At 37.4% G+C, this 20,984-nt stretch overlaps 2 protein-coding genes across 6 annotated transcripts; one reads left to right on the top strand and one right to left on the bottom strand.

The window, feature by feature from the left end:
- Positions 1-5,316: 5,316 nt before the first annotated feature.
- LOC113339738 (COBW domain-containing protein 1-like) lies at positions 5,317-8,116 on the bottom strand. Its single transcript, XM_026584969.1, has 9 exons — positions 7,763-8,116; positions 7,466-7,646; positions 7,108-7,304; positions 6,877-6,927; positions 6,693-6,784; positions 6,511-6,563; positions 6,325-6,419; positions 6,081-6,185; positions 5,317-5,944 (listed from the first exon to the last, which is right to left on the bottom strand). Exons 1-9 carry the CDS (start codon positions 8,036-8,038, stop codon positions 5,807-5,809), a joined length of 1,188 nt encoding a protein of 395 aa, XP_026440754.1. The 5' UTR covers positions 8,039-8,116; the 3' UTR covers positions 5,317-5,806.
- Positions 8,117-16,429: 8,313 nt separating this feature from the next.
- Positions 16,430-20,745, top strand: LOC113322514 (putative pentatricopeptide repeat-containing protein At3g25970). 5 transcript variants are annotated; one of them, XM_026570614.1, is made up of 5 exons: positions 16,430-16,584; positions 17,508-17,733; positions 17,835-17,981; positions 18,151-18,163; positions 18,436-20,745. In XM_026570614.1, the coding sequence occupies exon 5, from the start codon at positions 18,485-18,487 to the stop codon at positions 20,642-20,644; it is 2,160 nt and encodes a 719-aa protein (XP_026426399.1). In that variant the 5' UTR covers positions 16,430-16,584; positions 17,508-17,733; positions 17,835-17,981; positions 18,151-18,163; positions 18,436-18,484; the 3' UTR covers positions 20,645-20,745. The 5 variants fall into 5 exon arrangements, with proteins under 5 accessions (XP_026426399.1, XP_026426412.1, XP_026426405.1 ...); XM_026570627.1 differs by lacking the exon at positions 18,151-18,163 and having other exon boundaries at positions 17,610-17,733; XM_026570620.1 differs by lacking the exon at positions 18,151-18,163 and having other exon boundaries at positions 17,508-17,608.
- The last annotated feature ends 239 nt before the right edge of the window (positions 20,746-20,984 follow it).

Raw genomic sequence — 20,984 nt, 5'->3', positions numbered from 1 at the left:
CACGCAAGCGAATATGTGCATCTTTGTTACGCATTGCACATCGGCGTTGCTGAGCTCTAATTTGGGAAAACTCGTCACTATTACCTCTTAATATATTAACCGGTGCTGCGTTGCTACGTTGTTCATAAACATGTGGCCAGTCACCGGGTAGACGCTCATCCTCGACTATCATATTATGTAAGATAATACAAGTTTTCATGATATAGGCAAGCACATCTGGATTCCACATTCTTGCAGGTTGTTTGATGATTCCAAATTGTTGTTGAAGTACACCAAATCCCCGTTCAACATCTTTTCTTGCACCCTCTTACATCGATGAAAATATTTCCTTTTTCCTACCCACCGGATGTTTAATGGCCGTAATAATAGTAGGAATCTCTGGGTATATTCCATCACCTAGATAATACGGCATATCATATGAATGTCCGTTCACCTCAGTCCAGTCAACATGAGCCAATCCAGGGGGGTGAATCCCATCTCACCAAATGGGAAGTGAAAAGTGTTTGTTGTATCCCAAAACCGCTCAGCAATATAATCAACCATTGAATGGTTGGTTTCGCTACATTGTATGTCCAGTAAATTTTGCCATCCCGCTTTTTCAATAATATATTTAGCTCTAGGACAGTGTTGTGAAATAGTTTGATAGTGATGAATTACCGATGCCAAAGATCCACGATGTTGATACTTCAATTTGTGCTCCCCTGTAAATGTGATGTCCGTAGTAGCGTGCGGTTTATCATCTTGCAGTATAGGAAACCTCCCTAACCGGGGAATATCAACCTCCTTAATTGTACCAGTAGCGATTAAGTTATAATCCTCTTCGGCTACAGATTTTTGTTTCTTGTTCGTCTTCATGCGACCATTGAACCGCGATGTGAATTTGTTCAACATCTATGCACACACAAGATAGATGCAATTAGACCAACCCGCGCCATTTCTTATTTTTATTAGTCCACCACCATTTATATTCCAAATACTATAAAAATCCTTACCACAAACTATATCAATTCCAAAATATATAATTCTACGAATACAAATTAAATCGTCACTGATGCATTTTGAAAATCCTTTCAACATTCCACAACCCAATTTAATCACTTCAAGATTCCATAAAAATCACTAAAAAATCAATTCCATACATATAAATTAGCTCTTCTACATATGTAACACACAAAATGTACATAACTACAATTTTTGGCATAACCACGTGAATTGTAAAAACACATATTAATCTATATAACCCACAAATTAAGTGTTGTACATATTTGACAAAATTTCATAAAATCTTTTACAGTAGCCAAATTATTTTTATCACCTCCAAATTCATAAAATCTTTTTAACCATATTCACAGTAGACAAAATCTTTTACGTGAATTATTTTTATCACCTCCAAATTATTTTTATCACCTCCAAATTATTTTACGTGAATTACAGTAGACAAAATTTCATAAAATTTCATAAAAACAATTAAAATTAATCACCTCCAAATTCAATAAAAAACAATACAAATTCAATTATTTTTAACCATATTCACATATGTACAAATCATCTCTTCTACATATATAACACACATAATCTACATAACTACCAATTTTTACAGTAGCCAAATTGTTTAAATCTATTCCACCCACAAATTACATTTTCTATAATTATTTTAAAACTTCTTTTAACCAAATTTACATAAGCATCAAAACTGGTTTTCTTCACATACATATTATTCTCTAAAATCATAAAACACACATACCCAATTATATTTAATCAATTTCATATTCATATTTGTTCTTTAAAACCCATCTTAATATAAACTAATTTTAACAAATAAAACCCTAAATAATTTATACAACAATACGGATAAAAAAAAGGTGATTAAGAAAAAAGAAACATACCTCTTTTCTAACCGGGATTCATCAAGTATCTGGTTTTTTTTTCTATTCTCTTTTCCTGCTAGTTACTGTGATGTGTTGTGTTTGTGGGCGGTAGAAACAAACAGGAGGTAAACAGGAGGTAGAAAAGAAAAGAAAAGAAGAAAAGAAAAGAAAAGAAGAAGAAGGAGAAGATTAGGGTAAACACCAAGTGAACACGTGTGATATACGTGGTGGTTTCTCTTTGTCCACACGTGCTCGATACGTGTGTTAATTTGGGTACAACACTATACGTACGCCTGACAAGGGGGCGTTCATTATACATTCGCCAGACAACGGGCGTTGATTATAAGTTCGCCCGTATGAAGCGTTGAATTATATGTCCGCCTGAATGAGGCGTTGATATTCTTAACGCCTGAATGAGGCGTTGATATTCTTAACGCCTGAATGAGGCGTTGATTCACGTGTCCGCCACACCAGGCGTAGATTATATGTTCGTCCCTTCTCCGAGCGTTAACTATATGAACGCCCCACAACGAGCGTATTCTTTAACAACGCCCCACAACGAGCGTAAACTATATCAACGCCTCTTCGGGACGAAGATTATATGAACGCTCCACATGCAAGCGTTCATTATACTTCCGCTCGACTAAAAATACTCCACTGCCTTAACGTCACACTCCAGACTACTCTCAAATTTGATCGTTTGTTTTGGTCTTTGATCTTTGGTTATGATCGTACCATTGTGGACGCTCTAAGTGTGCTCAAAGGGTAGTTAGAGATGTGAGTGAGTGCTGATAAAGCAGCAAGTCAGCTTCCGATTCGTGCAAGTAATTATTGTTTGTTTCCATCAGCGCATACGTTGACACCATGTCATGTACCTTTGAATATTCAATCACTCCTTCTCACTGCACATTTCATTTGAGTTGAATATTACTACTATTCTTCTTTTCCGGTTGTTTTGTTAGTGAGCTCTTTCTTACTACTATTTCTCAATGTGGACTGGGGACATGATACCAGTGATCTGAGTTCTAAACTCCCGTCATAAGGGCTGCACATGGGAAGGTTTGGGTGGGTATTAGCTAAAACCAACCTCGCACCCATAGATTGCGGGTTTTTATTTTCATAACCGACCCCGCACCCACAAACAGCAGGCGGATTTGGGTTTAAACCCGCTTTATATTCAATAATCATTCACACATATGTTTTAAAGTTTAAATAAACTACTTACTTAAGTTCTTGATAACTTAAAAAAAACAAACCATAAACATAACTACATAAGTCTTCATTGTTAAGCTTAAACAAGCACCAGTATACATAGTACACTAGTACTTCCAATGGAAACAAGTTTAAACAGTACGACTACTTTAAAGTTCAGGTTAGAACTTAAATAATAAAAGTTTCCAGACCAACAATAAGTGACTCATGTCTCTTCTATCATCTTCAAGTCTCTCCTCCTAACATCCTCAAGGATCAAGGACTTTCGATACCGGGTTTTTCGGACGGGTATTAGCTAAAACCAACCTCGCACCCATAGACAGCGGGCAGGTTCGGATTAAAAAGAAACGGATTTAGCGGGTACGAGCGGGTTTAGGTATGATGGGCGGGTCTTGTGCAGCCCTACCCGTCACCAAAAAAAAAAAAAGAGAAGGTAAGATGCTATCCAAATCGATTATATTTATTTCGGCACTGCTGTTCGCCCCCGTACTTTATTCGTTCGTCTATTCTTTATTGTTCAGAAACTATATGGCGCTGTTAATCTGCCGGGGAATTTCTATTTAGGCAGATTACAAAACATTCCAAATTTTACTTAATTGAAAGTAGGAAGATGTTATCAGGGAGTTTGAATATAGCACCACCTTAGTAATAACGATCGACAACTGAATGACTAATACGAAGAATTTGTGTCATGCAGAATATGAAAAAGATGAAGCTAATAGTACGCGTCAACCCCTGTTGAACGTTCATCTCCACTCCCTTGATTGCCTTCATTATATCATCATGCTTGTTCCTATCTACATCTGATGATGATGGTGTACCCCAATTGCAATTGTCTCTTTGAAATTGCTGAATTTCTCCATAATGCCATTAAACTCCTCTCTTAATTGGTTGACAATGAAACCACGATGATCATCAGATGAAGTACTAGTGAGCGTTTCGAGTTGGATTTTGATATGTCAAGTCCAGCTGTAACGTCATATCTCATTTGGGATGTGTTCAGCTGTTGGATGTCTTTAGAGTAGTGAATGTTGTGGGATTCCTGGTAGGATTTTTGGAGATGTGTGTAGAGTTTTTCGACTCGTTCGAGATGTTGTTTGATGAAATGGACTCCATTGAAAAACTTATCTAAGTTGTCTACTTCTTCTACCACACGATCATCAACATTGATAGCTTGGTGGCGATCACCAGAGAGCAGAGAAGTTAACAAAGCACTATTGTCCATAATGCTTGGTTTTCCGCCAAGACGACGACGGAGATGATATAAGTATTGCTAGCTGCTGAGATACATGGCCAAGCTATTCAAAACACACTGATTTGACTTTTACTTTGACTGTATAACAATAACGCGTACGGGCAATGCACCCTTGCAAGATATAAGGTCTAACTGGGTGCATCTAGATAGAATGAAAAGATGGGAGATCTGTAAGAGGTCCTTTTCCGGCTGTTGAATGAGGAGGTTTACTCATCGAAAAGAGAAAAGGGAAGTATGAACAACTTCGATAGTTATAGCTAGCTAGTCGCATTGTCAAAAACAACTTAAAAATCTTAATTACATATGTACGAAGAAATGAATAACAGGTTGCAAATGTCTATCTGGAGTCAAGCAGCAGATTTCATGATCCAACGCGCTTAGTTGTAAAGTACTCAAACAAACACATGACTCGTATATATAGTGTCTTATTTCATCACTCCACTAAGTCGACAACAATACAAAATGGAATTTACCATGGAATGGAATATAGAAGAGAGAGATAAATGGATGGACGATGGAGAAGGAATTAAGCCAGCAAGTACCCTTTGAATATTATCAAGAGGGAGATCAACTGCTGAAAATCAACTTGAAATTATATTTATCATGTTTTGAAAATAAGAAAGACAAAGTCAACGCTGACCATTGAATGAGGAACCAATGAAAGAAAATCCTGAGATTTGCTCTTCTTCTTCTTCTTCTTCTTCTTCTTCTCGTTCCTTGGCATTTTAACAAGGTGGCCGAAATGAAATGGAGATTCCTGATGAGGATGTCGAAGATGAGATTACCCAATTAGACTCATTAGAATACCTCCCGCCATTAATGACACCAGTACCCATGGCCTCCATTGATGGATGGTGGCTGGATTTACAGAAGAGTTAGAGAGACAAAGACAGAATGGAGTCTAATCCAATAGAGAGATGGAGAGGGAGGAGAAACCAAAGTACAAAACCCTAGTAAGTTCGTTTGTTGGTTTCTATACCCTTTTCAGCAAGTTGCAATAAAAAAACAACCAAAACCCCATTCTACCTAACTCTCACCTGTGAGTTGTGATTTCTTTTTGTCTCTTCCATTTGTCCTAGACCACCACCAGTACAGCAGCAGTAGAGTTAAATCCGGTACATGACATGGTTTCACCGGCTGCTCTATCAACACTCACCCGGCACTTCTTAATTTGAAAATCCGGTAATTAATGAATAAAAGGTTGCAAATGTCTTTTAGTAATTTATACATCATGGGCATAAGAAAAGTAGAACAAAAGACCATTTTAAATGCAGTGAAGCGGAGCTAAAGTTTGGAAAGCAGAACAAAACCTACAAACACATATACTCAATCGTTAGATCAGCCAAGCCCAACCCCCTAATCCACTTCCCGCTACCTCTGTACCTGCTACTGCTGATCTGAAGTCTAAAGTTTGTGATCCGACTCATTTGTAACTGTTTTTCGATGTGGGTAAACTACATTTGTGTCTCACTCAAGCTAAACAACCTTTCAAGCCTTTCCTGAGCGCAGTTTCGTCTAGGTTCCTTCCTATGAAGACAATCTTGTTTATCCTTTGTTCATCAGGTCCCCATCGTTTGCCTGGAGAACTATCTAACATGGAATGAACCCCCTGTAATATACCAATAACAAGAAGAAGAAATTAGTATACCAAATTCACATCAAAAACTGAATCTAGTGGCATAAACAAATGACAGGAGCATATACATTTGAGTATATGTGGTTTCAAGTCAGTGATTTAGTGGTACCTGGAAGACATAACGTTCGTCTGAATCATTCACGGACAATATCCCCTTCATCCTATACAAGTCCTCTCCTTTCTCCTCAATTAGTCTATCGAGCCAATCATCAACCTATATGTAAATTGAAATTTCACTATTTCAGGTTAAAGGAAATCATTTGATACCTTCTGTCACAACAGTAAGATAACGAGTTGAGAGCCAACTTATGAAGCTAAGAATTTCAACTTCTGAATCTTATTTAGGTTCTTACCTCATCAAGGTCAAGGTTGCCTTCACAAACTATACTGACACTGGTGACTGCAGAATCATGGACATGGTCATGATGATGATGTCCTCCATGGTGCGCTGTTAGAGAACCAAGGGGAAAAGGGTAAAGCTCACAATCTTTTCTGAGACGATGCCACTAGTGAATACAAAACATTAACAAAATTATTACCATGCTGATGATTTGAGCAGTGGGGTTTATCTACCTTGACTTCAGATTCAATTCTGCAAAAATCCAAAAGCACAAAGTTCATGTCGTTAGGAAACGGACCTAATTCCAGGAGAAGCAAATTAGTCTACAGACTCTGTACAAAATGAGCAGAACAAAATGCTGGATGTAACATAGTTACTGACCTATCAAGATCATATCCTCCAACACCGAGAACAAAGTCCATGTCTACAGCCCCAAATTTAGCTTGTTTCATCTGTGCCATGCTATTGATACCCTGCAACAAATGCCCTCAAATTATTCAAGCAACAGATGCTCCCAAATTACTAAAACTTAGCTAATAATGTTGCAGAAAAAAAGAAATTTTACCTTAATTCTTGTATTCAGCGCAGCCAACTCCTCATCACTCACCAAATCAACCTGCACAAGGTAAAATAGAAAGTATCATTCAAACCTGGAATGATAGAACAAAACAAGTTATAAGAAACTTAGAACAAGTTAACATTATGTAACGACAACTCTGCATCTCCAACCATACCCAGCTGATCAAATACGTCTCCATAGAACCTAAACGAAATAAAATTGGTATATATTACTCACTTTGTTCAGAATGATACGATCAGCATATGCAACTTGCTCCACAGCTTCATTTACCACAAATCTTGGTTTGACTTCATCCAAATGCTGTGTCACATGCTTACAATCAACCAAAGTAACAACACCATCAAGTTTCACATATTTGGAGAGCATTTCATCAGTGCAAAACGTTTCAATCACTGGAGATGGTTTTGCAAGACCTGCAGATACAGAACATTAAAGCTACCACAATCATCACATGTGTCCGTTGAAACCAACTAGGCTCACTAAGCCGTCAAGTATATGCACTAGGCCACTACGTTCCAACAGCCAGTACAAACTACAAGTCAAAAAGGCTAAACTGAAATACACACATACAAACCTGTTGTTTCAATAACAATGTGATCGAATTTGTCTCGCTTCGTTTTCACCAATTCCAAGAGCATTTTAACTAAATCCCCTCTCACAGTACAGCACAGACATCCATTATTGACCATAACAATTTCCTCAGCTACAGAAGAATGACTAGCAACCAATGAACTATCAATATCTACCTCCCCAAACTGAAAAACAGATAAAATACAGATTCACAAAATGCAAATATTCAATTCCAACACAAACTAATTACAAATTAAGTTGTCTGACAAAATGCCAAAGAGAGAAATTGAGTTTTTGTTACCTCATTTTCGATTACAGCAATTCTTTTGCCATGTTGAGAAGTTAAAATATGATTAAGAAGCGTTGTTTTCCCAGAACCAAGAAACCCAGTAATCACAGTAGCAGGAACTCGATTATCAGCAACATCTGAGACAGATTTTTCTGGGAGATTGTTGTAAAAATGGGGTATTGAAGATGTAACCATGCCTCTGTTAAATTGTTGTGTAAAACAGGTTTTGGGAAGAAATTGGTTTGGGGTCTTAGCACCCAATCTTCTAATCAACAAATTGACAGCCATGATTGATCAATTCGAAGTTTCTGTTCTTGAGAAATTGTTAATGGAGGAAGTGGGAAGTCTTAAAACCCTAGAAGAACATAGAGGGTTTATGGATGAACATCGAACTTGTATGGGCAGTTGAAGGCCCATTTTCATTCTAGCCCAAGTACCCACTTTTTTATAATACTCCTATATTGAACCCTAACATTTTTAAACAAGATATCAAAAGGGGGGAAATTCGGCACACCAGAAGAAAGCTACGGGGAAGAAGGTGATGAACTTGGCAGCTGATTCTGCTTCTGTAGAAAATGGGGATATCCTGTTTAATATTTTTCTCGGTCTTACATGGAGATTGATCTTCCAAATGAGGTTAGTATCTAAACAACGGTTATCAATTCTTTCAGATCCAAACTTCATTTCTGCATGGATGACAATAATATATGATACTGTAACCAATTATGCACAAGTTCATCGACAAATAAACACTCGGAATACATCTCAGGAATGTTCACTCTAGATTTCGTTACTTTTGTGCATCCACCACACAAGTTATTTCATCTTATCAGCTTCAAACAATGGTTTACTTTTATGTTCAACAACAAAATTGCGTCATCAGACTACGTTATATATATGTAATCCACTTTCAAGGAAATTCGTTATGTTACCCGAAGTACTTACTTATAAGGTTAGTGTTTTCTTGGGTTTCATTTGCGGGTCGTCGTCTACATCTTGTAGAATGGGTTACAAAGTGTATCGGATTCCACAATTTTTCAGACGGAAAAGAAATTTTGAAATTGAAATATACTCTTCGGGTTTGGATAAGTGGATGAGTTATGAAGTTTTGTGTGCTCTGGATGTTACTATGCCAGAATGCTTACAAAAGAAAGTTAATATGATTGAAATTGGTGGAGTTTTGTATTGGAATGAAGGGCCTCAAGGTAATAGAATAATAGCTCTTGACATCAAGAACAACAAGACGGAAGATACCGGCACTAATAGTTGCGAGCGTCGACAATGTAGGGTAATTATATTGCCAGAGGAAGTTGTTAAACCAGGTGGTGAAAAGTGTCTTATAGAGTGCAAGGGATCTATTGCTTGTATCCATTGTGATTTAAGCCAATTTAGTATCTGGGTACTCCTTGATGATGATACTAATAACGTATGGATTCGCCGTTTGTACGGCCTTACAAGTACACCCTTGATTATATCTTCCGGCCTTTAGCTTTTGATTCTACAACTGAAAATGTTGTGATCTTGGAAATCTTCGCTAATGCTAGAACATATCATGTATGCACCTACAATATCGAGACTGGAAAATTCAAGTTGAATAGGGTTGCTAATAGTCCAAATAATGCTCCACAATTCATCAAGGCGTTTGCGTTACCCCTATTGCCGACGCCGATTTGCGCAACTAGACCGAGCAGTTGAGCTGCAGAACATCACCCTCTTATGAGATTTCCAGGGCATTTGCTGTCAGGTATCAAGAATTTTTATTTTAGAATTAATGTTGAGTCTACTGTAATAAATGTGCTTAATTCATAGTATTGTTTTTGAAGTTATAACTAGTACATATTTTTTTTTTAAATTGGAGGATTGATTATTCTAAGATTAAATGGTGTCTCTTTATGTTCATGAGTCAATTCTATTATTGGTTATAGAAATGCTGCAAAAATGGTATCTTGTTGCACTGTACTACTAGACCATCTCTTCCAATATCTCTAAATCTTTCTCCCTTTGCGGCTTGGCCCGGCCCTTTGGTACTATTGATAGCACCTACAAGCCAGACCATATTTTAGCCAAAAGCAACGTCGAGCAACTAGACATAGTTGAGAATGCATTAATTCTTGTCTCAGTTAGTGTTTTTATTTGCATTTCACAAAAAAGAGAACTGGAATTTGTACTTTAAGCCCAACCTTGTTCACAACAGGAAATTGGGATTTGCTTTAACAGAAAATTGAACTATGAGTGAGTGAAAAAAATGCACTGTAATAAAGGTCAAGTCACTTGTGCTGTGTGTATGGGCTGCTCATTGCTACTACCATTCAATATCATCCGTAACACACTTTACGTTTTCTTGTAAATAAATAAAAAATCATTAGGAAATGGAAATTACTAAAGAATTTGTAACTCGAATTCAAACACTCATCCTTACAGTAGCGTTAACGTTATAGCTACATGAATAAACATCATAGACGAGTAGAAAATTGGTCATATGCTCCCTTTTTCAGTGGAACTGCATTCATGTATATAATATTTGAACTTATTCCGGGAACACTCGGGTGGCATTTCAAGTTACTTCAGCAATTAGAGTTGCAGTTCAGATGGAGGGACAAGAGAATAGCTTGATAATTAGGTACACATGTACATATAACTCGGTGTTGTTTATCCCATGGCCAAAATCGTGTGAGTTATTAAAAATCACTCCCACTATTTCCTATTTCAATTACCTAGAGCATAATGATCGTGGAAGTACACAATTTGATTGGAAATCTTAGTTCTTAACACTTTCTTGGTCATTTATGTAGTCTCTCATGGGTGGAAGAATGGGCAGCACCGCAGCAGTAGAAACAGCATCAGTTGAGAGAAGAAGTGAAGCATAAAAGCCTGCCAGTACCAAAGGCAGCCCATGGCTTGCATTTCCTTATAGAGAAGATATGAGGTTTCTTTATTTTTGGAACCCATCCACTAAAGAATACAATCAACATGCTTGACAAATTAATAGGCTCTTAACAAGACTAAATACTTTTCGAATCAAACCTAACTGAGCCCATAGTTTAAACAAGAAAAACAAGTTCATGTACATTTTAGTTGAAACCTCAGTGGAAAAAGTAACATAAGAAAATCTATGGAACAATGCCAATCTTTCATTCTTTAGTTAATACTGGAAATTAAAAAATGACGGTTCAATGAATCATTTTCGCAAACAAGTCATGGGCAAGTTCAGGAACACCATAGAAAATTTAATCTTGAAATGGGGAAATGTGACAACCATCGCTGCAAATGGTTTAATCCTTTAAAAAAAAATATCATTCCTACCATTCAAACCCATGCATAATTCAGTGATCAAGAGTTAAACACCAAAGCTGTATAATTTCAAACAAAATTGAATCTCGTATAAAATCGTCAACCGAAAGGAAAATTTTAAAGAGAGTTTATGAACAAAATCTATCAACTCAAGGTTAAGAAAATCATTTGAAATAATCAGAGTATTAATCTGAAACAAAAGCAAAATGAAATTGGTGTCGTGCATGAACAGAACCTTAAATCAAAGTAGACATCAAATGAAAAGTTGGGAGAGAAAACCCCTACTGGTTAAAATTCCACTAAGAATCACAGATTATCAATCAAAAATTTCATCATAGAATCAATAAAAAGATTTATTAGCATAATTCAAAACCATAGTTCAAAAGAAAAGAAAAGACCCCTACCTTTCTGCAAGAGAAATGCAGCCGTTTACGGAAAAATGGGTTGAGCTCGACTTCGGATTTAATAGCCACAAATGTTTCCTTTGCTTAAGATTCATTTTGAGTGCAAAATTGAGGTAGAAGAAAAATAACAGGGAACAAGGATATGGTGGAGCATAGAAGAAGAAGAAAAACATGAGTTGGAGTTGGTATATGAAAGATATCCTTAGCTGCTCTTATCTAGACACGTGCAAGACATGCTCAGAATTCAGTCCTTGTTTGCTACCTACAAATCAGTTTTCCACTTCCCACCTTGTCAATACTCCTTTTCACATCTCAGATCGTAGATCCGAGGAGGACTCTCCAGATCTATGAAATCCCACTACTTGAAAACAATTCGCCAAGATCTGGAGCTATTAGATTCTAAAACAACTAACTTTTTCCAATTCTTAGACGAGGATGGATCCTCGATCTAAGTTCTCTGTTTCTAGCGCCAAAATGTAACTACTCGAAATCCAGTAGTACACCCAAATAAAAAGCAAACCAAGATCTAAGACACCATTAAAATTTTGGACAAGAGTTTCTTTATTAATCAACCACACACAAGAGCACAATACAAGTATGAAGAACAAGAAACCCTAATCTCACTCTGTAAGCAAGACTATTCCTCCCCAAAAATCCGACCCCTCTTTCTATGTCCAGAGGTTCATTCTTATAGGCCAATTGAACTTAATGGAATACAACACATTTTATTTTGCTCATAGTTACATATTTCTCGCGAACTTACTTTATACTTCGCCCACTTCATTTTCGATAAAGTTTTTTCCCTCCTTTCGCTGACACCTCTGGTAGTTTGTCGGGACAGCTGTCTATTTTCTTGTTCCATAATTCTTCGTATTCCCAAGTTGACTGATAGACGCATTTATGTGTCTAATATAGCTCATTTGTATATATTGTTAGTACTCGATATTGTACTTATTTGGTTATTTTATGTATTTGTAGGTGTTTTTTGGAAAATAATCTCTTGCGGCGAATTTGGCTAAAAATGTGGCATCTGGACCTCCGTTGATAACGTACCGGAAGCGCCTCAGAAGTGTACCGGAAGTATCCCAGAAATACCCCGGAGGAACCCCGAAAAAAGTGCGGAAAATGCCTCAGAGGACACTTGCTATACGGACCCTTGATTTTGGATAAGGGGTAACCTAATTACTAAGGGGTGACCTATTTCCAGGCAGCTGCTAAAGGGAGAACAGCACAGGATAAGGGCACCCACCTTCTTCACGTTTTGAATTAAAAAAATGGCGGGAAAATGCATGCAGCGTCTGGCAGATTTGAAGATCGAATTTTGGACGTGATTTTAGGAGATTCAATTGCTGTATTTGGTACGTATGGACTCTGCATGACTAAACAGGCCTGATACAATCAATTGGACCCAACCAATTGGGCTGGAATGGCCGGGAGACGTAATCAAAGTTCAAACAGGACACATACTTTCTGTTCAAGTTTCAAAGATTTGTGAGAGATATTTGGGACAGTTTGACGCTGGAAATTAATGTATTTAGTCTTGTTCACGTCTTAAGAAGAGTTTGGTACCTATTTTATAGCTAACAGACGCGTACAAACACTGAAGAGGTGATTATTCTCTCAACAGCGCCGAGAAGAAAAAGAAAAGAAAAAGTCGGATTCAGTAGAGATTTTTGGGGATTAAAAGACTATATAAGAGAGGGTTCAAGTCATAGAATGGTTAGAAACCTTTAGGAGAGAGTTTAGAGTCGATGAGAGCCTAGGAGAAGCAATTATAGAGGAGACAACGCTGCTGCTGCTGCCATTAAAGCTTCTGAAGAACACGAAGAACAGACTCGCAGAGTCAGTCGTTCTTCAGCAGACTTATTTTCATACCACTGTCGTTGTTTCACAGCAGTAGATAGTTATCGTTTACAGCAGTCTTAAATTACCATACTCTTTTGTAACAGTGGCGCTGTAACACCACTACAGCGTTGCAAATTCCTTTTTCATCTTATATTCATCAATAAGAACACCTATTTTAGCCATGAATTTATCTTGTGAGTGTGTTTTTGGGATGAGGAGCTAAACCCATTAGCCAAGGCGACGGAGGAAGCCATTGGTCCTTATTTATGGTATAATTCTAACTTTATTATTTATTTGCAATATTATTACATGATTATTTGCATGGAATTTTAATTGAAAAATTGATTTTTATTGAATAATTGTGATTCATTTTGATGGAGCATGCTTAGTTTAAGACTCTTGATGTTTCATGCTTGGTGTTTACATTTATTACTTCAAAAATCTACAAAAGGCATAATATTAGAATCACTCTAAAAGAAAAATTGCATGAATATTAATTATTAGAATTTATCAAATAATGGGTCAATGGTGGAATCCAAGTCTTGGTGTTTTTCTCTAAAGGTTTGAACTATTTTATTTATTTGTGTGTTTAATTTAAATCTAAAAAAAATTGTTTTCTTCACAAGTCTGAAAAGACCCCTTTTTACCACTACTACTACAATCACTATTTGAAAAACCATCATTGACTTCCCAGATAAGTAATCGTACTTCGTCTACTTGACTTCGAGATTCGTATCTTGCTGGGCACTCCTTCCGTTCCATCATCCCTCTGGCTATCTTCGTGAAGTATTTCGCACACGGGTCTTTTTACTTCGGGTATCCAATCAATAATAATGACGACCCTGGCTTCTGATTTTACTTATCACTGACGAAATTTTGGGGAATGATATAAAATCTTTTGATAAGACTTTTCGAGCATGCTTCGTATCTTCTCGTGCAACCATGTGGCGAACGTCTTTCGGTATCTACACTTCGGTCTGCCTTTTGTCCATTCTCTTTTTTCTTTCTATAAATTACATACTTGATGGCTTCTTATATGGGCGTAATATAAGTCGAATACACTGTATTTCTTTTCCTTTCGTAAGGATGGGCAAAAATTTCCACAAGCATAGCAAAACACCTGCAAATCTAAGAAGAAAAGGTGCGATATCATTATCAGCAGTAACCAAGGCTTTCCTTTCGTAAATTTGTTGGAAAGAACAATGCCTGAATAGCTTCTGACATGGTAGGCATCAACCCTAGTCTGAACACAGTTGATAAGTAAAGCGAACGGCAGAATTTCACTCTCTGCACGACATAGGGCATGCCAAAGGACGCATTGGCGAGACCATAAGGCATTAGCATGAACTCATACTATCCGTCATGATTGATTCAATTGGAAGTTTGTGTGTTCTTGAGTACGGGCAGTACTCCTGAACCGTATAACAACTCAGCTGATTTGCTGAGAAAAATACTTACTATTTCCACCCCAACCTACTGACTATACTTTGCATCCATACACCCACTCAGTTGTCTTGGCTGCTGTATACAGGGAGAATCGTTTCAATTTCCATCCAGGTGAGTTTCTTCTTCTTTTTGTTCAAAATCCCATATCCTATAATTTGATATTTGCTGTTGTTGAAGATCTTAATTTTCTAGTGTTTAAAACCAAATATTCACATGTTAAAACCAAATATTCACATGTTAAATGCCTAGAAAATGCTTAAGATTAAGATAATTTGGTGCTCATGGTTTGGCTGAATTCTCTGTAGGTTGAAGAAACAATTAGCTAGGGGAATTTGGCAAAGAAGAGAGGAGAAGAAAACTATGGCCAAGAAAATGAACTTGATTGCTGATTCTACTACTTCTGTAGAAAATAGGGATATCCTGTTTGAGATCTTCCTCCGTCTCACATGGAGATTAATCTTCCAATACAGGCTAGTTTCCAAGCAATGGTTATCGATTCTTTCCGGTCCAAACTTCATTTCTACATGGATGAAAAACAACGATTTCAAGCCATGGATGACACTTATATGCGATACGTCTCTACCGGTAAGCGATTATGTCACGACTTCAACAACAAATATTTATTCGGAATTCATAACAGGTATGTTTTCAATGGATTTCGTTTCTTCAAAAGTACGTCCAAAGAAGTTATACATTTTAGGGGTTTCAACCATTGGTTTAGTTTTATGTTCAACAACGAAACATCAACAAACAGAATTATATGTATGTAATCCACTTCTGAAGCAATACGTGATGTTACCCAAAGCAGTAGTTACTTATAAGGTTAGTGTCTTCATGGGTCTGGTTTGTGCCTCGTCGTCTGAACTGGTTTACAAAGCAATTCGTGTCCCGCAGTTTTGCGGAGCGAAAAGAAATTTCAAAATCGAAATATACTCTTCGGATTTGGATAAATGGAGTGCTTATGAGGTTTCGTGTGACAGATGTAACGGCTAAAAACTTTACTGAATCAGACTTCAAATTAATCAACCTTTGTTCAGAAAAGAGAACCGGAGTTTGTTCTTTAAGACAAACCTTGTTCAAACCAGAAAACTGGTACAAGTATGTATGGTTCAGAAGTGTTTGTACTATTAGCTCTTGAATCTCACTCAGTTCTCAAGCATAACATCTAGATCACTGCAACTTAGCTCGGACATGCAAAATTGCCATAACCTCAAAACATTCAAAGCAACAACGAAAAAATCTTACCAATGACAGTACTGTTCAAAAGTAACTTGATTCTTAGCAGCATCACCAAGATTATCATTAGCAACAAATCTCAACCTTGTCATGTTTCCATAATTCTAATCACGGAATATTTTGTTCCCAAATCAATACCAATGGAAGGTACTTCCTGCCATTCTTCTAAATTACAAGTCACACAATTGGCGCACAACGTATTCATCTCCTGGATCTGAAGTATGATCTTAGAGACGTTCAACGGCAGTTGAAGGCAGAGGGTACTCCGGCTAGATAGTAAACTTTTATCATTTCCCGATCTTTCTGATTAGCAGCATTTTTTTGCTGAGAAAAAGATTTGCTTTAGGCGGGCTGATATGCTGAACCGTATAACAGCTCAAACTCATTATCCACCATTTCCAATAATACCCCTATGTATGTGTACTATTTCCCCCACTCACCAAATGTATGCAGTCTTCTTCTCAGCCGAAAACCCTAGAGAGAGAGAGAGAGAGAGAGAGAGAGAGAGGGAGGGATACAGATTTTAGAGAATCAGCGAGCTTCCATTCATTCACACACTCAGTTTACTTGTCTTTTATATACACAGAGAGAATCAACTCAATTTCCATCCATGTAAGTTTCTTCTTCTAAATCCTTCTTCTTTTTGTTCAAAACCCCAAATCCTGATATTGCTGTTAATGATTTCAATTTTCTAGTGTTTGAACTCAATTTCCCACACCTTTGATGCCCATTTTGTTGTTTTTATCATGTAATGTATGTATGGCTTGGAAAGGACTCTGTATGCAATCTGTTTGTTAAAATACCTAAGAGAAATTTATGTTTCCCCTAGAATGTAAGATTCGGATTAAGCTTTATTTTAATTGATTCAAATTAGGATAATTTGGTACTCAAGTTTTGGCTAATAGGTAGATACTGATTAACATGCCATGTAGAAAAGAGTTTGTTTGCAGGACAACAGGTTGCATTTTGATTTTCTGACACACTGGTAATAGGAAGACATCTAAATGAACTGGTACTGTGGAACATTTTGGCTTAGTGATTACCAGTTTTATGTATGGACTGAAGAGAAGTCAGAATTCGTTTCGTTTGTATCCTAATTGTTAACTTAGTTCTTACACCAACCAACACCTCTCAAGTTCCAAATCCAATGCCAAATGTTAAACTTGTCGGAAACAGAAAAGGATTTAAATGTTGTTTGCTCTGTCAAATGTGAGTTTTTACATTCCTGGAGATAGTACAGTAGGCCCTGGACTAGATGGTTGGTTAACGTGTACTAGCTTTTGACTTTGTTTACCATGGCCACACATGTGACTTCCTTTATTGTTGCGCTTTCAGTGTGCATTTAAGTTTTCCAAGATTTCTTGCCGTGATTATTAAACAAGATGGTTTTGTCCTCGTTGGAATTTATGCATACTGCAGGCAAATAGAGAATTGCACTGATAATATTACCATGGATCAGTAGCTATAGTATTTTTCCAGTTTCCTTCTGTTAATGTCTCCTGCTTCCCTCATATGAGACTAATCTTATTTATCAGACTACATATACGTTGATCGAAGATCACATAGACGCCAAAGAAGTTACATTCGGAGACATTCATCTGTTTTGGCTCAGTTGACACACACGTTCTTTGTAACAGTGAGTACATGAGGTGATTCATCAAGTGCAAGCTATTGTTCAATAGTAAAAAGCTTCTGAGCACAAGAAGTATTGGGACCTGTAACTATAACTTGAACGTAGTCAACATACCACTTTTTGCCTGAGTAACCTCTTCATCATAGACTTTTTCTGCTTTCACACACTTTTTTTCCTTTTTTTTTTGTTCTTACATGATTATATTTGTGAACTTATGGTTTGAATGCAGGGACTATAGGAGCAATAGATCAGCTCTCTTTGACGGAATAGAAGAGGGAGGAATCAGGGTGCTCCATCATACTCCCATGAAATTGATGAGTAGGAAAATGATAGAGCTGTGGATGTACTTCAAGATAGAGTCCTCTTGTTGAAGCGAGTAAGTTGCATTTTTGATTTTACTTTTCAGTTTAATTGCGTTTCTTTCTGTGTCTGTCTCGAAAATGTGGAGATCGACTTTGTATGAGTCTATGAGTCTGCATCGCATCATGCCGACATGTACACCAAACTCTCTGAGTTCACTTTTTGACACAATTTATTTCTTGCAGACGTATACCAAGGGTAATTTTCACTTTAGTGTAACCTAAAGAGGTCCAAGGGTGTTTCATTTTTCACTCTCTTAAACCATTCAGTGTGTAGGGAATTTTCACTAATTACTACTCTCCTTGAACTCCTCTGGAGTGGCTGAAAGTTTTTGCCACTATACAATTCTTCTGGTTTGTACACTGGTTGAATGTAGTAAGTCTGTACGGTATAATTCGAGTGATTTAATACACCATCTCAATTTGAAATGTGCTGATGTTCAGATGTTTTTTCTTCAAACATTTTTGCAGGAAAAGAAAAGCAAATTGGTTGCATCTGTCTTCGGGGATCACAAATCACATGTTTTGCATTGGAAAGGTGAAGAACACCTATTTTTCACCTTCATTTCTTGTTAACAATTACAGTAGTTATACATGGAAGAAACCAGTAAAGCTCACCCGAAGCTCAGATTTTTATGGTGTATCAATAAGTCACAGTGAAGCTATAAAGTCAGGCACCGTTGTAGATACTTACATTGCAAACAACATATTAAGTGGGTATTCAAAATGCAAGCAAATAAACTTAGCTCGACAACTGTTCGAAGAAATTACCCAAAGAGATATTGTTTCTTGGAATTCAATGATCACTGGATATGTAAATCTTGGAAAGAATAATATAAGTTGGGAGCTCTTTAAAGCCATGAAAAGAGATGGGTTTAGTTATGATCAGTTTACATTTGGAAGCATTTTGAAGGGAATTGCTTGGATTAATGATTTAAAGGCCGGGAAACAAGTTCACTCTATGATTATTAAGATGGGTTACGAGTGGAATGTATTCTCAGCTAGTGCGCTTTTAGATATGTATTCAAAATGCAAAAGGATTCAAGATGCTTATCAAGTGTTTGAGTGCATACCTGAACCAAATTTTGTCTCGTGGAATGCATTGATTACAGGATATGCACAAATAGGTGATCGTGAGACTGCATTCTTTCTCTTTGATCGTATGGAGAGACATGCTATTGGACCTGATGATGTAACATTTTCTAGCCTTCTGACGCTGCTTGATGATCCTAAGCTCTATAAAGTAACGATGCAAATCCATGCCAAGATGATAAAATGTGGTCGATTAATTGATACTGCAGCACATAATGCAACCATTACCTCATACTCTGAATGTGGGTCCATTGAAGATTCACGAAAGGTATTTGAAGATGAGGATGGTATCCGAGATTTGGTCACGTGGAATTCCATGCTAGCAGCTTACGTGGTTCACGATTACAAGTCCCTTGCAGTTGAACTTTTTATTGAGATGCAAAGACATGGGATTGAACAAGACATGTACACATACAGTAGTATTCTTAGTGCTTGTTTTGGACTGAAACATCACAAGGAAGGGAAATCTTTGCATGGGTTGGCGATTAAAAGGGGTTTAGACCAGGCGGTACCTGTATGTAATTCATTGATTGCGATGTATCTGAAATCCAGCAACACATCTATGGAAGATGCAATAAAATGCTTTGACAGCATGGAGTTCAAGGACAATGTGTCTTGGAATTCTATCCTGACAGGATTCTCACAGAATGGGTTGAGTGAAGATTCTCTGAAATTCTTTGGATGGATGCGATCCAGGCCTCTTCCAGTTGACCAATTTGCCTTTTCAGCTGTCATCCGATCTTGTTCAGATTTGGCCACTTTACAACTAGGTCAGCAAATTCATGTCTTAGTCCTTAAATCAGGCTTTGAGTCTGATGACTTTGTATCAAGCTCACTCATATTTATGTACTCCAAGTGTGGGGTCGTTGAAGATGCAAGGAAATCCTTCGATGCAACTCCAAGATGTAGCACAATCACGTGGAACTCAATTATATTTGGCTATGCACAACATGGACAAGGTAATATCGCTCTTGATCTCTTCTTGGAGATGAATGAAAAGAATGTAAAACCAGATCACATAACCTTCGTTGCAGTTCTCACTGCATGTAGTCACATTGGTTTGGTGGAAAAAGGTTTGACATATCTAAACAATATGGAACCTAAATATGGTATTCGACCTAGAATGGAGCATTTTGCATGTGGAGTTGACCTGTTGGGACGCGCTGGACATGTCAGAGAAGCAAAAAAGTTAATTGAGTCTATGCCATTTGAAGCTGACGCAACGGTGTTGAAGACCCTGTTGGGTGCTTGTAGGCTACATGGTGACTTAGAATTGGCTACTGAGATAGCGAAACGCTTGTTAATCTTGGAGCCTGATGAGCACTGCACATATGTCCTTCTCTCTAGCATGTATGGTCATCTGGGAAGTTGGGAGGAAAAGGCTTCTATAAAGAGGTTGATGAAGGAGAGAATGGTGAAGAAGGTTCCTGGTTGGAGTTGGATTGAAGTGAAAAACGAGGTTCATTCTTTCAATGCTGAAGATCGGTCACATCCTCAACATGAAGAGGTCTATCAAAGATTGGAAGAACTAATGGAAGAGATTAGGTGGTTGTACAATGGTGAAGATGAGGAATTTTCTAACACATGATTTTGATTATGTTGTTCAACCTTGAAGACTTGTACTAGCAAACAATTTTTGTTGGAATATCGACATGAAAAACAACGCTTATCAACCTTTCATTTCTGGAATTCGTTTATGCAGAAATTTAGCCATCTTCCTTGAAAAAGATTTTTCTCACAAGTCAAATTTTCTTCGTACCCTAACATACACTAGTACAATCGTTCACACGGTGGGAGGGCCGACCGAAGAGCTACGAAACGACACCACACACGGTATCTACGAGAGCTACGAAACTACACCACACACGGTAGCTACGAAACCCACGCTCTTGTTATGAACCAGGATCAAACATACTTATATTCTGGAT

Source organism: Papaver somniferum, chromosome 1 (genome assembly GCF_003573695.1).
Source record: "Papaver somniferum cultivar HN1 chromosome 1, ASM357369v1, whole genome shotgun sequence".
NCBI classification, from domain to species: Eukaryota; Viridiplantae; Streptophyta; class Magnoliopsida; order Ranunculales; family Papaveraceae; genus Papaver; species Papaver somniferum.
The sequence above is the reverse complement of the archived record's forward strand: the minus strand, read 5'-3'. Positions and strand labels throughout refer to the sequence as shown.